Genomic DNA, 20,089 nt, shown 5'->3' with positions numbered 1-20,089 from the left:
AGCAGAAGGCGGTCCTGCAAATACCCAGGTCCTATGCCATGGAGCGCTTTAAAGGTGGTAACCAACACCTTGAAGTGCACCTGGAAGACTACTGGAAGCCAATGCAGCTCACGCAGGAGAGGTGTCACATGGGAGCGCCCCCTCGCTCCCATAATCCCCTGCGTGGCCGCATTCTGCACCAGTTGGAGCCTCCGGGTGCTCCTCAAGGGGAGCCCCATGTAGAGAGCATTGCAGTAGTCCAGGCGGGAAGTGACGAGTGCCTAAGTGACTGTGTGTAAGGAGTCCCGAGCCAGAAAGGGACGCAACTGGTGAATCAGGCGGACCTGATTCAGTAATCTATATATATAAAAGCGAAAACCACTCACGCATTAATCACGAAATCTCCAGAACTGTAAAGCCTACAAACTTGAAATTTGTCATGTATTTCCTCTTGGCTTCTAGGTGCTCACTAAAAAAGGATTTTTTGAAATGACTATCAGAGCATTAGTATTTCCTATATTATTATCACATGCTCTGATGCTAATTAGTTAAACGTTCTACTCTCCCTCCCAACTTGACAATAACTCTGGAGAGAATGGGATAGCATAAACATTGTAAGTTCTGAAGTGTATTGTATCTTTTCCAAACCAAACCAAACCAATAAATATTTATATCTTTTTTTTTGCTAATTTATAATTAATCGGGAATAGTCTTAAATACAAGATAACAATTTGGATCACATTTCACTAATGCTTATTTTAGAAAAAAAATGAATTGCAGATTAGTTGGATTCCCAGAAACTGAGTTTCTGTATGTACTATATTATTTTTATATAAAATATAATTTGCAACTATAATATACAATACACATACACATGCCCACATGCGCACGCACACACACACGGACACACTCACCTACTTTCCAATATCTCAGGGGCTAACACTAAGAAGAGGGAGTCAGGCTATTCTCCAAAGCACCTGAGGGTAGAACAAGAAGCAATGGGTAGAAACTAATCAAGGAGAGAAGCAACTTAGAACTAAGGAGAAATTTCCTGACAGAACAATTAACTAGTAGAACAACTTGCCTCCAGAAGGATTTCCTGCCTAAGCAGGGGGTTGGACTAGAAGACCTCCAAGGTCCCTTCAAACTCTGTTATTCTATTCTATTCTACTTACAACTACAATATAATAACTATGATACTAAATTACAACTTTTTAGGTGGTGTACTGGAATCCTTTGAAAAGTATGATGCCTATTTAATTTTTTTAATTATCTATCATAGTGATCAGTACTTTAAGCAGTAGCTTAAAACACTAGGAGAGTCTTTTATTGAATTATTGATTTGTTCTGAAACAAATGAGTAGAATTTTTAAAATATTAAATAAAATGTTATAACCAGTGTGTCATCAGTCTCCTGAGAAGAAACATGGCAGGAGAGCTAACTATCGTTTCAATCAATCAGAATAGAGCTGGAATAGACCTTAGAGGTCTTCTAGTCCAACCCCCGGTTCAAGCAGGAGAGCCTATAACATTTTATAGCTGTCCAGTCTGTTCTTAAAAACCTCCAGGGATGAAGCACCCATAACTTCTGAAGGCAAGTTGTCCCACTGGTTAATTGTTCTGTAAGGAAGTTTTTCCTTAATTCCAGGTTGCTTCTCTCCTTGATTAGTTTCCATCCATTGTCTTGCCTTCTGGTGCTTTGGAAAATAAGTTGACCTCTTTTTTGGGACAGCTTCTCAAATACTGGAACACTTCTATCATGTCACCCCTAGACCTTCTTTTCTCTAGACCAGTCATACCCAATTTCTGCAACCATTCTTGATATGATTTAGCGTCCAGGTCGTTCATCAGTTGATCTTCTTTGTACTTTTCAAAAGTCTCAACATCTTTTTTGAAACGTGACCAAAACTGGATGCAGTATTCCAGGCATGATCTTACTAAAGTTTTATAAAGCAGTACTAATACTTCGTATGATTTTGATTCTTTTTCTCTGTTTATATCAAGGATTGTATTAGCTTTTTTGGCTGGTCCTGCACACTGCTGGCTTATATTTAAGTGAGTTAGGTCTTTCCATTGCCCCCACAATTGAATGAAGTATCAATAATGCTCTTGAGTTCAATGTGCTTGCATCCATAGGAGACCATTGGAGTTCTTCCAGGAACTCTATTGCATTTACCTTCAGCTATTTCATTGAGGTAATGCCTAAATGAAGTGGTTCATTTTTCCTCTTTCCTTATTATTGTCAGTGTTTATATCCCACTTATATCTTACTAAAATAACAAGGAATTATAATGTTACTTCTTATGCAAAATTAGTAGTGGATTCACCAGGCAGACTTCACTTGATTCTTCTAGGCCTTTTATAGCAAAGCTAAAAAGTTCTGACCATATTTACTTTCTTCAAAATGATCATCCTGCACAGTTTCTTGGGAAAATAGGACACTGCCATGGGATGTCCACTGTTATTTTGTCTTCCTTCCCTCTTTTTTTTTTTTTAAGATGACATAAATAGCAATAGTAAATCTGAAATACTGGAATTCCTCGTTCCTAGAAGAACAGATTTTATTATTTGCTTTTCACTGTCCATTTTTCTGAAGACAACAGCACCAAAATAGATTGCCTAAAGAGGAGAAAAACTGTCAGGCAGACTTACATGAATCAGTATGATTCCCCTTTCCCCCGCAAAACTGTTCAGGATTTTAAAAAGTGAATTGAATTTGGAAACAATCTGCAGCTGAAGAGGTTTGGTCTGATTTATGAATAGTCAGAATTCTGGTGACTGCATTGTGAGTCAAAACATTGATTTCTAGTTAATCTTCAAAGGCAATTCATACTGCCTTGAGTGGAGTAATTTTGGTTAGAGAAAGCTAAGGCCAGAAAGTTGTGTATAATACAAGTCTGTAGAAATCATTCTGGGCATCACAGCCATGACTGAAAGACGCATATTCCTGCCTATTCAAACAGATTATAATCCATACCTACCATATCTAGTAGTTTCATTACTACTATCCAGTCTTTGTACTAAATGCTTGTTCAGTAAAATACTACTTGTTTGTTAGATCTGTGTACCTTAACTCTTGTTAATCAATTACAAAAATGTAAAAAAAATTCAAGAATGCAGTTTTTCTAAAACTTCTTGTCCAGGATAGTCCAGAGGCTTTTCTAAATTGTTTGGTTTTTCTGTTTTTAAAAAGAAATAGAAAGGGATTTAAGGGATTTTGCCAAAATCTGTTCAGTGTCAAAAAAAAAAAAAAGGTTTTGTTTATGTTTTTTTTTTTTTTTTTTGTTATAGTCACCGGATGAATATTTTCAGGTAAAAGACAGATTCAAACTTCAGTCTTTAAGGCAGAGAAAGTTTTAGGGGAAAAACATGCAGAATAAGTTTGGGATGAATATGTAGAGAAGTTTTTATTAAACCTTGTTCCATGTTGCCTTTTATTTATCTCAGTTTTATTATTCTTTGGAATTATAGACCAATGGTAATTTTAAAAACCAGAATTCTATCTGGAACTCACATGGAAAGGTGGATAAATACAGGGGTTACACGAGACCACTACATGTTTTTAGAACATCTTTCCAAAAATATTCTATTTTAATAAACTGAGGCAACTGAGTAACTTAGTGGGCTAAAATGAGAAAAATGTTTCTTGTTTACAGATTTCTTGCTTAGCTAACAAAAGAACAGGCTACAGAATTGACACTTTACCAGCCTGTAGAAAATAGCTTGGAATATCTGTTCTACAAACAGTCATCCAAATTTTGTATTGCTTATCAGTTTTTGATTTTTACATAGTGAACAAAAAGAATATCATTTCTTGGGAAATAATAGTAATGGTATCTTTAATTACCATTAATTGGACAATGGTTATTCTACTTAACTGTAGTTATCTTAACTGAGTTGTTTTCAATATTTTGCACATGACAGGTACTAATTTAGCTAATTTTCACAGTCTACTGCCATATTTGCATCCCCTCTCAAACAATTTCAAAAATGATTATGGCTCTTAAAGAGCATGTTAAAGTATGCAGAGATTGCAGTGAGGACAAATAGTGTGGCAAAAAAACAGGTGTTTTACTTGTATATATTGAGATCAGAAACATTTGCAGAACTTTATAGAAAAAGGACTTTGTGGTATAAATGTGGTGTAGAAAATTACTTTAGATGTGCCAAAAAAAATTCTCAAACCTTTTCAGCAGTACATATTCAACATATCTATAGAAACATCAGACTGGGAGAGAAAATGTTTGTTAACTTTATGGCAAGGAATATGCATTTTAAAACAGAAACAGAGAAGGCAGTAACTTCTTAAAGTTCTCCAATCTGTTTTGTGTGTTTTAAAGATACCTTGACAGCTATCTTTTCCAACCCTGTATCTGGAGCAAGATAACTGTTGATGGGCAATGTTGCAAAACTTTTTAAGTAACTTCAAAATCTACTTAAAGGGGAAAACTTTAAAACTGTGAAAACATACTATTGTCTCATCTTAGTCCACTGAAATTTATATGATTTCTCCAGTCTGTCTTGAAGAAAACTTTTCCAAGAATTGTGTTAAGTTTATGTTATTGTAGATTATGGAATTCGCAGCCTTCCTCTTCCTCCTCCTTTAGAACCAAATTTTCGTGTTAAATCATGAAATCATTACTTTTCAAAGATCTCCCAGTTTCAAAAGCAAATTAACCTTAAAGATAGATTACCATGTGGGTATAAAAAGCTGCTTTACATTAACACAGAGATGCATAAATTAACTGTCTAGTTATTTGAATCCCATGTAATCACATTGTAAATAAATAGATTGCCACTAATAACCCAACTTGTCTACTTGAAGATACACAAAAATTAAAGGCATCATTCAGAGCATTGTATAGTTGTGCCTATTCATGGCCTTCTTTTTCACCAACAGCAAGCACTCTATCCCATAAAATAGCTCAGACAAAGAAAAATGGAAGTTTCAGAAGTTAGAACTATTTTGTAAAATGTCTGATTATGAGGATGATGATGGTGGAGAATTTGATTTTAAGCATTTCTGGCACTTTGGTGGTTTACTTCTTATTAAGACTTCAGAGATACAAACCAGTAGCTCAGTAATTGCTTTCTTGAATCTGCCTTTAATAATTACATTTAGTAAAGCTGTATTGAAAATTAGAAAGGCAGAGACTAATGGAAAACTAGATTTTTCACTGAATTAGAAAGCAAGACAATCCATATATTGACAACATTTCAAGTTGAAACAGATCAGGAAAACTGTTTTGGACTGTCCACACAAAGAGTCAAATACAGGCCTGATGTGCAGTGGCATCTACATTTTATACCAACAGAGAAACTATACAAGATTTCATGTAAATTGCTGTCTTGAAAAGCTGATACAATTCCAATTTGGATGAAATCATTTAAATCTTTGTGAGATGGGAATTATTGCAGGATTTTCTGTTTGACATGTCACAAAACAAGAAATTGTGTTAATGAAGTGACTGTGTCTTTAAATTAGAAATGAAAAATTAGATATTCAAAAGTATGGAGAGCGGCATGGGATAAAAAATTAGAATGCTGTGTATGAATCAATGGAATACCATTTGAGCATCTATGTCATTTTGCTAATTAATTCAAAGAATATTGTTTTGTATGCATTGGACATTACATGAGTCTTTTAGAATTATTGATGGGTCCACCTAAGAGTTGGAGAGGTAGTCCTCAAAATGCAGATTTATTTTGTACTATAATAATTCCTTTTCTGGATAAATTTTTTTTCACATATTAATTTTGTTCTTGAACTTTCATTGATATTTGGGATGCTTGTGTTGCTTTCCATGATATGCCAACAGTTTGGAAACTATTACGAGGACAATAAAAATGGATTTTACATGCATTTATAGCTACAAAAAAAATTAGTTACAAATGGACATACTCTCCATCAGTTTTTGGTGGTCTGAAAAATACACATCTCTTTGTATATTTGAATAAGCATTTTGCTACTATGGATTCTGTTTGGAGGACCCTTTTAGAAGCTTAGGTTAAATGTTTAAATCTTTAATCTATGTTTTTCCCTTTCCCTTTTATTGATGTTTCATTAAAAAAAAAACTTGCACAGTTTTTTTTAAAAAATGAATATAAATTAATTTCTATTAAGTAAATACTTAGAGTAGCATACAGTTTTAAAAATTTGTCTATGTTACTTAATCACATTATAAAATCTGTACTTAGTATTATGTAATATATATTATATTCAATAGACAGATAATATTGTTCTTCAAATAAACTTGTAGTCATTCTCCCTTCCCTCTCCCAAAAAACTCTTTGGGTTGAATTAGAATGAGATGGGGACAAATATATGTATTTAGTTTCAGTAGGGCGTATTCCTCAATATGCATCATTTCTTCTTTTTTAGCTAACTGCAGTAGCTAATTGCAATGGGAGGACATTTTACAACATCTGGTCATGAAGTGACTAAATATGTGAGAAACAGAAACAGTAGAGAATGACTATCTAGCTGTTTGAATGACCATTAGAATAGCTGGTCAGGTGGACAAAATGTATCACTATTGTCTTGGTGGCGCAGCAGACTAAAGCACTGTGAAGTAACACCAGCTGCCTGCAATTACTGCAAGTTCAAATCTCACCAGGCTCAAGGTTGACTCAGCCTTCCATCCTTTCAAGGTAGGTAAAATGAGGACCCGGTTTGTGGGGGCAATAAGCTGACTTTGTATAAAAAAGAACACCGCTTGGGGGGGCGGGAAAGCCCTACTAAGCAGGTATATACAAAAGTATGAAGGCTATTGCTTAACACATTGTAAGCCGCTCTGAGTCTCCAGAAAAGGGTGGCATATAAATCAAACCAATAAATAAATTGTCATGTTTCTCACATGTCTCCTATTTCATTGAATCCAACAGTATTTTCCATATCATGAATTTGTGTTGTCTGGGTACCTTATACGAATAAATGGTATAATTCGGAGCATTAAAGAACAGGAAAACTGTAAATAAAAAGTTTTTTAAAACATTATTTCAAATAATTTATACGGCCACCCACCTCACAAGGGTGGGCGCAACGGCTCAGCAATTAGGATGCTGGACTTGTCAGCTGGAAATCCCATAGCTGATTGTGTGACGAGGTGAACTCCCATCTCCACCTAGTTTCTGTGAGTTCGAAAGCATGAAAATGCACGTAGATAAATTCGTACCACTTTGATGGAAAGGTAACAGTGCTCTGTGACATCATGCTGGCCACATGACCATCGAAATATCTTCAGATGGTGCTGGCTCAATGGCCCTTAAAAGCAGAGGAGCACCACACCCTATTGTGGGTTATGATCAGCAGAGTAACCATCCACAGGGAATACTTTTCCATCTCACAACAGTGATTCTAGATGACTTACAAACATAAAAGATATCCTCACACAAGCTGGTTTTCTCCTGCTTTAAATGCAGTGCCAGAGTTTTGTATTTACTGCTGAATTCAAGTTAGAATTACATTGCTACAGTACTGTTATTCAAACTGTTTCTCACATTGTGCTTGTCAAATATAAATGATTTTATATGAACCAATGTCCATTTGTAAACTAGAACTTTGAAATAACAGAATAACGGAGTTATTATGGCTCAGTGAAATATATTAACCCAAATATTAAGTATGAACAAGCCATGTGAAAAGTGTGGCTGGGGGTATACAATTTGTATGAATGAAATCATCTAAGGACTTGGACATAATATATCAAACATGGTTAAATTTAATTCTAGTTAGTTAAGTATTGTGTGATCTAGGGCATTTGTTCAACTTATGATTTGGTGTATTATTTAAACCCAGATAGTGGTGAATTTGGTCACTAGAATGTAGTCTGTGTGAATCTAGTTTAAAACTGTACTATTATTTTCTACTGAAATGAATGCAGTAGTACCAGATTTTTCTTGTTTATAACTTGATAAAAAATATAATTTTATTTATTGCATCCTTGACTACTGCTGAGTACTGCTGAGTACTTCTACGGCAAAATATTTCAGTATTCACTAACTTAAAAAAAATAAGTATATTTCTGTTATATTTGGTAAGATGTATTTGTTTATGGTACAAAACAGTGGTATCCTTTTTTTGTTTTAAGTAAGTTGAATTATCTAAAAAGGTTTGCTTGCTTCCAATCACTTAGCTACATTGTGCTATGTTTCTTCAGTTTTTATTATATAAAATGTGTTGGGCTAGAGCGCTGCCTAAGTGTCCATGAGAAATTTTGGTCTAAAAGGAATTAGTTGTGATGTTAGGCAATGGATACAGGTGGCCAATAAAAATGCAGATTAACTTCATTAGTATTCAGCCAAGATGTAGTAAAGTTGAGTAAAGTTCATTTGCAAAGAACTAATTGCTTGGTACACTGGGTACACCTCTACTGATAAATAAAAAGAACCAAAAAAAAGTTTGGTTTGAAATACAGATTTAATTTAATTTAATTTTAATTTAATTAATTCAATTTATATGCCGCCCCTCTCCCTCTCCCAGATTTGTTTTTGTTTTTTAAAATTTTCAGTATGTTTGTACTGTATATGGAATACAAATATATATTGAAGAATTTCAGCATACTTCCATAACTGCATGCCTAGTATTTCCCTTCAGTTCTCCTTATTTTGACACCCTAGAATCCCCAAACATAGACATCTTTTTAATATAAGATTAGGATTCTAATACAGAAGTTCTGAACAAGAAACATCCCTCCTCCATTTGGCCAATATCAGACATGAGTAAGATCAAGTCTGATTTTACTGGTAAATATTATATGCAGAACTGGTTTTTAGAATAGGATTTGGAGAGGAAAATCCAGGGGGAAAAAAGCAGGTATAAATAATTTCTGTAATTCTACTTATTAGAAAACTGCACGGATCCTAGTTACAGGTGTTCAGCTTGAAAATATTTTAAGCTACAAATGGAAGCTCAGGGTTGCTCCCCTATGCTGAAAAGTTTTGTTCCAAATAATTTTTGATATTTTCATCATTTGGTTGGATGCATTTAAATTGTTGACAAGTTTTAAATTATGACTTCTGGTTCATAGGTAATAACAAGCCAGGAACTGTAAAAACAAAAACTGAATCCTGTTAACTACTGCTCCAAGATATGCAGACAAAGCAAAAGAAAGTTGGACTATAAAAGCCTATGGTTTTTCCCCAACTTATAGAAGTTCATCTATTTAGCACTAAATTCTAGTTTAAGGTGATCATCTTCTTCCCTTGGCCTTAACTCCAAAAAAGACCTTAACAATTGGGAAAGTTAATTTGTACTAGAGCCATGATGGCGAACCTATGGTACACATGCCACAGGTGGCACACAGAGCCATATCTCTGGGCATGCGATCGTTGCTCTAGCTCAGCTCCAGTGTGCATATATGCGCCAGCCAGATGATTTTTGGGCCTTCTAGGCCCACCGGAAGTTGGGAAACGGGCCATTTCTGGCCTCCGAAGGGCCTCCGGAAGGCTGTTTTCACCCTCCCCAGGCACCAAGAAAGCCTCTGGAGCCTGGGGAGGGCAGAAAATGGGCCTATCAGGCCCATTAGTAACCTTTTTGCCATCGCGTGCCAAAAGTGAGGGGAGCACTGGAGGTTGCATGTGCATGCACGGGGGTGCGGGAGGCATTGAATTATGGGTGTGAGCATGCATGCATGCAACCATCCCGCGTTCCCACCGCTTTTGGCACGCAAAAAGGTTAGCCATCACTGTACTAGAGTATTGGGAGGTAGATTGCTTTCCAAATTTGCTATGGTTTATAGTGTATTTATCATAACAGTTTGTAATGCATTTATTATAATGGATAATCAGACAATGATTTACTATTCTGTGTTAAATATTCACTTTAAATGAAGACATCTGTTAAATATATTTATTGAAACCTATAAAAAACTTTGCTATGATTTCTCACAAAGAATTTTTCAAATAGGACTTCAATTTAATAGGTCTCAGTATTTTTTCTCCATCTTTTGATAGTTGTGAGATAAAATGTCCTATTTTAGGCATGTTAATCTGAGAAAAGTGTAAGTCCTCACACACTCTCTGTTCTTCATTTATATGAGTTAAATGGATAATTATTTTCCCTATCAACTATTGGCTCAATGTAGGAGAAAATTGTTGAGAACTGAATGCACTTTTATTGTGGTGAAAGAGAAAGAACATTCATTTGACTGCCAAACAGTTATAAATATAATTTGTTCTATCTGCTGCATTTATGAATTATACCTTTGAAAGGCAGAATGTAGTAATTGAAGTTCTATATTCCTTGCTAAAACAGCCAAATTATATAATAGGTTAAATGTGTGCATACCATCATAAATCCCCCATCTCCAAACTTTAAGGTTACACACATTGATGGAGAGGGAAATGAATGTGGTTTGAAAGATACATTTGTATGTGTTTGTTGTTAATAGATTTTCTTGCCATGATCTGTATGAAAGTTTTGCCACAAGCTGTGATTTTTTTCTTGGGAAGAAAAGTTATAAAAAGCAGATATAAGGAAGAGAAAAAATAACTTTGGTACAGTGGGAAAATATTTCACTCCTTCCTAACATACTGCTTAGATTGAAAATAACACAAGAAGCATATAAGTTATAAAATGGCGTCTTTAAATTTTGGCTTAGTGCGTTCTGAGAATTTAACCAAATATAGTTTATTCTGTAAGAACTTGGTGCATTGTGAACCAAATCTCTATAGTTCTGACGTTATTACTTTAAATGAGGATGCATATTAAAACCATACATTAACTTTTCTTAACATTAACTTAATTCTTAGTGTAGGATTTCCTTTCACCTCTCATATCATTCTTAAATAACTAAATAATACTTTATAAAATTCATTGAAATTGTAATAAACTGTTTTGTCATTTTGGAAAATAGTTGCTGCAATTTGTACTTCAACAGCAATCCATAATGTTGTGTTTATGAAATTGTGTATTCTTCTTCAAAAGTAGGAACATTTTCTTTTGGTACAGATCTTCTAAATATATAATTTCATTTGCAAAGACCTCGGCACAGTGTAACTTTATTACAACTGCTGGATATTATTTTTTCAGGGTCCAGGTCAGGGGTGGGTTCTACTTACCTTTACTACCGGTTTGCAACGGGGCCGCGCGCACGCTCTTCTGCGCATGCGCAGAAGCGTTCTGATGATGTCGGGGTCGGTGGGCGGAGCCTCCCTCCGGTTTTATTACCGGTTCTATAGAATTACCTGGTCCAGGTAATTGAACATGCTTTGGTTTGATGTTTGCATTTGTCATGTAGCAAACTCTAAAACTCTCGAAGTAATCAGTTTTCAGTATGACCAGTATTTTAAGAATTTTAAATATCCTAAAGCTAATTTTAATTGTTCTTAGCAAGCATACCACGAATCTGAAGAATTACAATAATAAAATTGCAATAAAGATGTATTGTATTTTGAAAAACAAATTGTATTGTTGCTGATTGCTAATCTGTACAGTTAAGAGAAACAATGTTCATATAGCACACTAAGCCGTGGCTTGTTTTACTGCTGAGTTTTTAAAGAAACCACAATTGACTCAGTTTATACAATTTACTAAATTATAATTTATAGTTAACTAATTATGACTACTAGATTCACATAACACATTAAACCAAAGCCAAATAAACTACATTATGTCTCTGTATATATATAGTATATGAAGTCTACAAGCTGAATGCAATTAGTTTAGAGTTATGAAAGGGGGATTTTGAAAAGTAAAATATCCCAGATACAGAGTTTAGTAGCTTATGGGTAATAGTATTTAAGCCAATATTTCTGGAAAACAATCCCTGACATACAGAAGCTTCAGACCATACATACAATATGGAAATCCAAAATTATCTTCCAACTTAAAAAATGTTCATGAACTTTGACCATTGAACCTGGACTTTAATAAGAATTTTTTAATTCTCCCATTCTCCCCAAAATGTTTTATTATATCTTACTTCCTTGATTCAAAAGCCAAAACTATATAAAGAAAACCAGCCTTCCCTGGTTTTGAGGGAGTAAATGAGCTTCTATTTACTAGCAATAACACTTACACTTACTGGTAGGTACTGTTTCATAGTGCTTTTACAGCCCTCTCTAAGCCCTCAGCATATTGCCCTCAACAATCTGGGTCCTCATTTTCCCCACTTCGGAAGGATGGAAGGCTGAGTCAACCTTGGGCCGGTGAGGTTTGAACTGCCGAACTGCAGCTAGCAATCTGCTGAAGTAGCCTGCCGTACTGCACTAACCACTGCGTCACCTTGGCTCTATCTACTTACCACCTATTTACTAGGTGATCACTCGATACCACCTAGTTACCCTGTACTACATGGATAACTTTATTGTTTCAGTTCGCTCATAATTGCTAAATTGTGCTTGTTGAATGTGTTTTATTTCTGGATTCATCAATAATGTTAAATCATAAACCATGATTTACAAATTGGGCTGGATTCATAGAATATACCAAGCTAAAATCAAACAATACTACAGCTTAGTGCATTGTGTAAACCTAATTTGCTATAGATAAAATGATTTAGAGACAAAATAAAGTTGCAAATTTTCATATAAGCGCGTTTCACCAAAATTCATTTTTTAAAAAGTACTTGAAATATATGTAGATGCTCTTTCTACAGTTGTTCCCTATCTCATTATAGAAATTGTGTTAGAAATATTAGTCATGCAGAACAAGGATCAAATCCACAAATGATGGAGGCAACCTTGAGGGAAGTCTTGTCCACTTCCTTGAGACAACAAACTTGAATACATTCCAAGTTGCAGGTTATTGGCTGTCAATCTCTCAGCTGGCTTCCATTTCCAAGTAAATGTGATTTTTATCCACAAAATGCCTAGATAATTATAAGAGACAAAGTTACATAGTTCTCTTTTTTGGAAAATTTCCTATCTTAACATTTTTCCGCAAATTCATTTTGGAGAGGAAAAAAGTATGCTTAACACAGTTTTAGATTAGGAAATCTCCTGCATCTATTATTCACTCTCTCAATTTTTTTTGTTTCTGAAGGTAAGAATATTTACTGATTGTAAATAGATTGTCTTATGCAATTTTCTGATCTTGGTTTCACTAGGTTGTGTTTTCATGAGCATTGTGAGATATTTCTTGTCACCTGCCCTAAAGATTTGACCTAGTGACCTGGAAATCAAGAAAATGTCATGTTAGTGGCTACTAATTAGTGGATCTACAGAGCTGCTTCATCTGGCCTTTCAACCTTGTACAGACAGCATCCAAAGCTGTCATACTCATCACGCTAAGAAAACAAGTCAGCACCACATTTTTTAAAGTAGTTTAAACACTAAAAAATGGTCCAGCTGAGACTAAACAAGAGTATATAGGTTAGGGCAGAAATTAACCTATAATGTAGTGTTCATATTTATATCTCATGCAGTAAAGATACAAAAAAGTAGAGTTGCCTACAGGATACCTATCACTGTATGTTGTGAATGTGCTGTGTATACTACAAATGTTTCTCACTTATTTTGCCTTTTTAAAATAAAATTCCATCACCGCATTGCCTGTGGGATAAAATATTCAGTTGCAAAATGCAGATAATGTCTAGGAATAAGAGTAGTGAAATAAAATAGACTTTTTAGGCACTAGACATTTTAATCCTTAGATGGATTTAAAGAAACACTTAGTTAAAGGCATCGGAGTGCTCGTTAATCAATGTTGCATCCTGGTATCTCCTGAGTGTCGTGGGGTTTTGAGAGGTAGAAAAGATTGGCTACAGTAATTAAAGCAAAGAAATCGATCACAAACGATCACAAACATATCAGGAAATACATAAAAGTAATCTTTTCTTTTCACAGGTCTTTAAGATCGAAGTACTAATGAATGGAAGAAAGCATTTTGTTGAAAAAAGATACAGTGAATTTCATGCTCTCCATAAAAAAGTAAGTATACTGTGTAAATTGTTCAGGTAATACTGTCTGTAGCCAATTTCCATTCATTCCCAAGTAATGACTGCACTTGTTTTCTGAATATGATAAGGAAGCTTATACTTTACCTGCATTACTGTCCACTTTTAAACAATTGAAGGTAAGTAGGTAGATAGGTAGGTAGGTCCAGAAATACCCTTTTTGGACAAAGAAAGCATTCCATTCTTTTCTGATCAAGTATGGGGTACTATTCTTTTTATATAGTGGCCCATCGACCCAGATAAAATTCAGTCCAGGTCCTCAGCCAAGAGTGGGTGATGGGCTAAACTTAGACAAAGGAATATTTTTTGACTTTGTCTTTTTTACCATCTTTCATATTGAGTTTAATTCTCTCTGTGTTCATTACTACTGGATAATCAAAGCCTCAAGCAAACAGACCGTCAGAAAAGAAAAAAAATGCAAATTTCAGTAAGTGGGAGTTGGTAATTCCCTCTATCCTGTCTTTTGGAGGGAAAATCCAAGTGGCAGAAAGATTATCCACCTTTTTTTTCCAGAGGGAAAGGCTAGCTAGGGTAAGAGTTACTCTCAGGTGCCATGCCGCTTTTCCAAACTGTACCGGGTAGAGGCATTGATCTTGAGCAAACCATTTGAAGTTCCTTCCTGTAGCCAACATGACAACCTCAGATTTTTCAGGAATTGTTTACAAAGTGGGATGTGCAGCAAAGCGCTGTAGTTTAGGTATGCTTCATTGAAATCCCCGTCTCTCTTCTTCAGCAACCACTGTTTTATGTTGACTGATCATAACCAGTTTTTCTAGGCTGTATGGAAGTTCTTCCCATCAGGTTTTATTTCTGCTTATCTAATTGGTACTAATTCCCTTTTTTGAACAGTGTTTTATCCTAACCTGAGGGAAAATCCACACTGCCTGCTTGCCCTGATTCAATGATGACTCAATGATGCAATGATGCCCTGATTTACAAGGACATGTCTGCATGCCTTTCTCTATATTACAATGTTCTCTTGCACCTGGCGCAACTTAGTTTTACATGCCAGAAGAGGTGTTTTCCCTAATATCCCATAGTCAAGATGATGTACCCAGCAAATGCAGGGAATGCTGATATGTCTGAATTCGATGTTCCATACCAGCAGTCTCTTGGCTCCAGTTGTTTCTGCAGGTTTCCTGTGGAATTTCCCCCTTTGATCTTGTTTTTAATCTGTTCCTCATTTCTGTCTTGGCTGCCAGGAAGAACGCAACTGTAATTTCTTTTTTTATGTCAGTTGGTCAGCTGGTTGACCTCTGTAACATGGACACTCTTAAATCTTGTCCTTTAGAAAGTTGCACATTAAAACAGTATGGACCACAGCACATTACAAACCCATTCTGGAAACTCGCAAACATGCACATGATGGCAGCAAGATTTAAGGTCATGTGATTTCCTACCAGCTCTAGGATGGCAGGGAAGCATAATAGAGTAGTTATACTGACTTGGCCTAAATTGGCCAACCTAAATTGTGAGATTAAATATATTTAACTCAATTATTTAAACTTAAATGTTAATTACTGTCATATATGATGTTGGATTTGTCCAGCGTTTGTAGAATTATGGTTGGAGAAATACATTGCTGATTTACTATCCCATTTAAAGAGCAAATCCAGAAGAACTAAAATCGATGCCAAGAACTTCTAGGCTTTCCATATAAAAGATAAAGATAAAGGTTCCCCTCGCACATATGTGCTAGTCGTTCCCTACTCTAGAGCGCGGTGCTCATCTCTGTTTCAAAGCCAAAGAGCCAGAACTGTCCAAAGACATCTCCGTGATCATGTGGCCGGCATGACTAAACGCCAAAGGTGCACAGAACGCTGTTACCTTCCCACCAAAGGTGGTCCCTATTTTTCTACTTGAATTTTTTACATGTTTTCAAACTGCTAGGTTGGCAGAAGCTGGTACAACTAATGGGAGCTCACTCTGTAATGCGGTGCTAGGGATTCGAACCGCTGAACTGCCGACCTTTCGACCGACAAGCTCAGCGTCTTAGCCACTGAGCCACCATGTTCCTTCTTCACTACTTTCCCTATATGAATCACCAATTTCCATATTTAAAGAGAGACATAGATTGACTATGCTAAGATTGTGCCTTGATCATGAAATTCAGATCTGCTTAAGGTTATCAGAACACTGGATCATATTGGAGCTTTCCACATGCCTATCAGAAATAGTAGTTGTAGAACAACACCAGATTATGCAAGTTTAGTGTAAACAACTGTAAATCGGCATCTGTGAACTCCTTCCTGAACAGTAGACTTTCTTTTCTTTGATATCCAAATCTCATTGCTTGAAACATTCGTTGACATAGCTTTTAGTCAGATGACTTCTCCTTAAGATGAAAGATGAAATGTAAATTACTCTACTCCTGTGGGCATTACATGTCAAAGTCAAATTTGAGTTTGAATGTCCTTTTGACTTTCAATCTCCACCCCTTTGCACAATTTTTGAACTGATAAAATACCTGGAGAGTACCACTTTTCCTTATTTCAACTATAGGTAAACTATATTTGTTATCTTTCTTCTTACTTTTATTTTTAATGCAGCCTGTTTTGTATGTCAAATGAGTTAATCAAACCATTTATTAGAATCCTGATAGCTAGGTATTATTCATGCTAATGAGACAAAGGAAGTATAGGTCTCTCATCTACAGTAAAAAAGTAACTTATCCAAGGGCATGTAAAAGCTACAACTGTCCAGATATGCCACAGTCACCAGATCCCTTACAGATTTTTGGAGAGGAATTGATTTTCCTAATATTTATATCCTGCTTTCCCATTTTAAAAAGCATAAATTGTGGACAGGAATTGATTCATATTCATTTATCAATCTGGCTATAAATCAGCCAAAACAAAGCCATAATTTTGTAGTTGTAGAAAACTCTTTCATACTTAAGTCAATTATAACTTCTCCACTTTGAGGTGCACAGTAGGATTATGTAAGGACTATAAAAATATGGACAACCACTAGATGGCAACAAAGAATTAACATTTTCTTTTTTTTTTCTTTGCTGATGTCTTCCAGTTGTCTAAATGTTTGCAGGCCAGATCTGATGGTCCCAGCACAGTGATGGCAAACCTTTTGGGGTTAACATGTCAAACATTTAGAAAATACCTAACTTTATTCTGCTGTCAAGTCACACACACACACACACACACACACACACACAGACACACAAAACAATTATCTCCCAGTCATCTAGATCTCATTGAATGGTGGCAGTGCCAAGGCTGGGCCTAAAGTAGAGGACGCCTCGACTTCAGCCCTAGAACTACAGGTGCCACTCAAAAAGCCTACCTTGTGCCATTCCCCAAGAATGTGTGATTGTCTTGCAGCCCGCTGTTCCCCAGGATCTGCCACTTGCCTCTTATCTCCAAGTGGTATTCTCTTTCTGTTAACAGGCCCCTGCAACCTACCCAAGGCTGATCCAGGACACACAAGGCCTTTGTTTTTGAAAAGGCTTTGGAGAATGCCCTTTCACAGCCTCCGCAGCCTCCAAAACTGTATGAAAACATATCCCATCCCTTCAGGATTTACACAGGCTCCAGAGGCCATGCAAGAACATGGCCCTCTTGTTTGATATTCAGAGGTTGCACAAGATCACAACCCATCCACAGCCTCTGAAAATCACACAAGAATGGGATGTGTTTTTAAGTAATTATTACGTATTGGTGAACACTGGCATGTCAACCAAGATGTAGTAGCATGTTACCGTTGTCACACATCATACATTTTCCATCTCTGTGCTGTTAGATCTTGGAAAATAAGCAGATTCCTTGCTTAGCCTTCGCTACAAAAATATAAATTTGAATACTAGCCAAAAAGTTGGAAAGTAAGAATATATAGTATGTTCTTTCAAAGTGACTTTATTTTGTTTTGAGATTAGTATTTTTTGTCTCCTCAATCTGTGTCAATCTTAGACACAGAACAATTTTTTTTGTTCTGTCTCCTTATTTTTCAGATTTTGAAATTCTTGCTGTAAAATGTCCTCTCAAAACCAAACCATTTATATTTTCATAGATATTTCATTTTTCTGTATTTGCTGTTTTCTAAATTGCCTGTCCAGCAAGGAAAAAAGCAACAAATTGCATTTTGACCATATAATACAGTTTTTAAGGTTTGTTTTTAAACTTAATGCTCAAGAGTGCATCTAAAATAAGAGTTAAACTCCATTCTTTCGGATTTATTAGAGTTGTATATTGGTTAGTTAGTATTTAGCTGACATACCAAAATGTTTAGTTTCCAACTTAAGAAATTGCCCAGTCAGTTAGCTGTTACAAGTGTTTATTTCAAATTTGCAGTACCAATATCTTTTGTAATTGAATAAGCCCATTTACGGTCATAGAGGTTTTTCATAACAACACTTAGTTTATTGATTTTTTGTCTTCTTTCCCAATTTGTTTATTTCTCTTTTTGTTAGTTTTTATTTTTAAAGAATCTGTTATATTGATCGTAGAGTTTATTTCTTTGCTCATATTTTTTAGCTTAAAAAATTCATAAGAACTCCAGAAATCCCTTCAAAGCATGTGAGGAACTGGGTGCCCAAAGTTTTGGAACAGCGTCGACAGGGATTAGAATTTTATTTACAGGTAAGCTATTTTTAACAATGAACAGAGAAGAATCTTTTCTCCAAGCAATATTAGGAGCTTAAATGCCAGATGCTTTAAGATGTACTTAACAGTGATCATTGAAGTCTGCTGTTACTTTACACATAACCACTCCAGCAATATATTATTTGCTTTGTGTCTATCTAAAATATTTATATCTGAGCTTTGTACAACTATATTGTTTTAAAGGCAGTCCCAATTGCAAAGGACAAAGATATGGTTATGGCAAAGAGGAAAACTTGGTTTAAATAAATAGCATTGATTCAGTTAATATAATTGTTCTACATTTATTTAATGCTCTTTATCCACTGTAACATTAAAATTAAAATGTTCTGTTTAAAAAGTACACAAACTGGAGGTGCTTGGAGAAATATTATAGAAGGAAAGCATTATTCTAGTTCATCTTTCTTGCTGCCTTCTATTCTTGGATAGTAGTTATCTCAGACTTTCTGTGATTTTACAATCTTTGCTTGTATTCTAAAAACTTGGACAGAGCATCTAAAGGATACAAGAATTTCTCTGCAGTCATGTAGTAAAAAGTCTAGTTTTACTACATGACTTCTCTGTAGTAAAACTAGTGATGAAAAGTCACTAATATCTAGGAAAGCAAATGACAGTACCATATTTTTCGGAGTATAAAACGCACCTTTTTCCCCCCTAAAAAGAGGTGAAAATTTAGGTGCGTCTTACACAGCAAATGTAGCCCCGCCCACCCACTGGCCCCCACCCTTTGGCCTCTGCCTCTCAGCAGTTTACCTCATGTATCTTTTCTTTTATGTACACCAAGAGCGTATGCACCAAGACAAATTCCTTGCGAGTCCAATCATACTTGGCCAATAAAGAATTCTATTCTATTCTATTCTATTCTATTCTATTCTATTCTATTCTATTCTATTCTATTCTATTCTATTCGGAAATACGTAAGATCTCCGACCTCCGGGTGTTTCGTTGCGCATTGAAGACCCTGTTGTTCCGCCAGGCCGGCCTATTATCATAATAATTTTAATTGGGGTATTTTAAATTTTTGGGGTTTTAATCCGGCCAAATTTATTTAATTATTTTAATTTTTAATCATTGTTGTGTCCTGTGCTTTTTAAATTGGATGTACACCGCCCTGAGTCCTTCGGGAGAAGGGCGGTATAGAAATAAAATTATTATTATTATTATTATTATTATTATTATTATTATTATTATTATTATTATTATTATTACTACTACTACTATTCTATTCTATTCTATTCTATTCTATTCTATTCTATTCTATTCATTTTCTTCTGTGAAAAACTTTATTAGAGTTGAATATTTCCAGGGCTGAAAGAAGAAAGCAGGTTCCTTAATTTCCCCCTTCTCCTTACTACTTCGTTTATCTCCCTAAAACTTCTTTGTTGGTCAGGGGAACCTTGTGGGACAGTGGAAGAAATAGTGGTAGATCTTGCAAGCTGAAAGAGAAATTTGTGAAAATGGTTCCTTCTATTAGTGAAAGTGTTACGAGACAAAATCTGTTCAAGTGATGGATGGTACTCCAAATAAAAGGAAATACTTGATGCAGCCCAGCAAGAAGAATTAATATAATGTCAGATTTATTCTGATAGTGAATCCATA

The 20,089-nt window shown here is 35.4% G+C and overlaps 1 protein-coding gene across 3 annotated transcripts in view; it reads left to right on the top strand.

Moving 5' to 3' along the window:
• The window catches only part of SNX24 (sorting nexin 24), an 84,633-nt gene that overhangs the window by 34,858 nt on the left and 29,686 nt on the right, over positions 1-20,089 (top strand). For all 3 annotated transcript variants that reach the window (XM_070935701.1, XM_070935698.1, XM_070935699.1), the window contains exons 2-3: positions 13,768-13,851; positions 18,365-18,469. In XM_070935701.1, coding sequence (XP_070791802.1) covers positions 13,768-13,851; positions 18,365-18,469 — 189 coding nt within the window. The remainder of the gene's footprint in view (positions 1-13,767; positions 13,852-18,364; positions 18,470-20,089) is intronic.

The sequence above is a fragment of the Pituophis catenifer genome, unplaced genomic scaffold (assembly GCF_029215685.1).
Source record: "Pituophis catenifer annectens isolate HBS135680 unplaced genomic scaffold, rPitCat1.0.hap2 SCAF_2, whole genome shotgun sequence".
Lineage (NCBI taxonomy): Eukaryota > Metazoa > Chordata > Lepidosauria > Squamata > Colubridae > Pituophis > Pituophis catenifer.
This window is presented reverse-complemented; position numbering and strand designations above follow the sequence as displayed.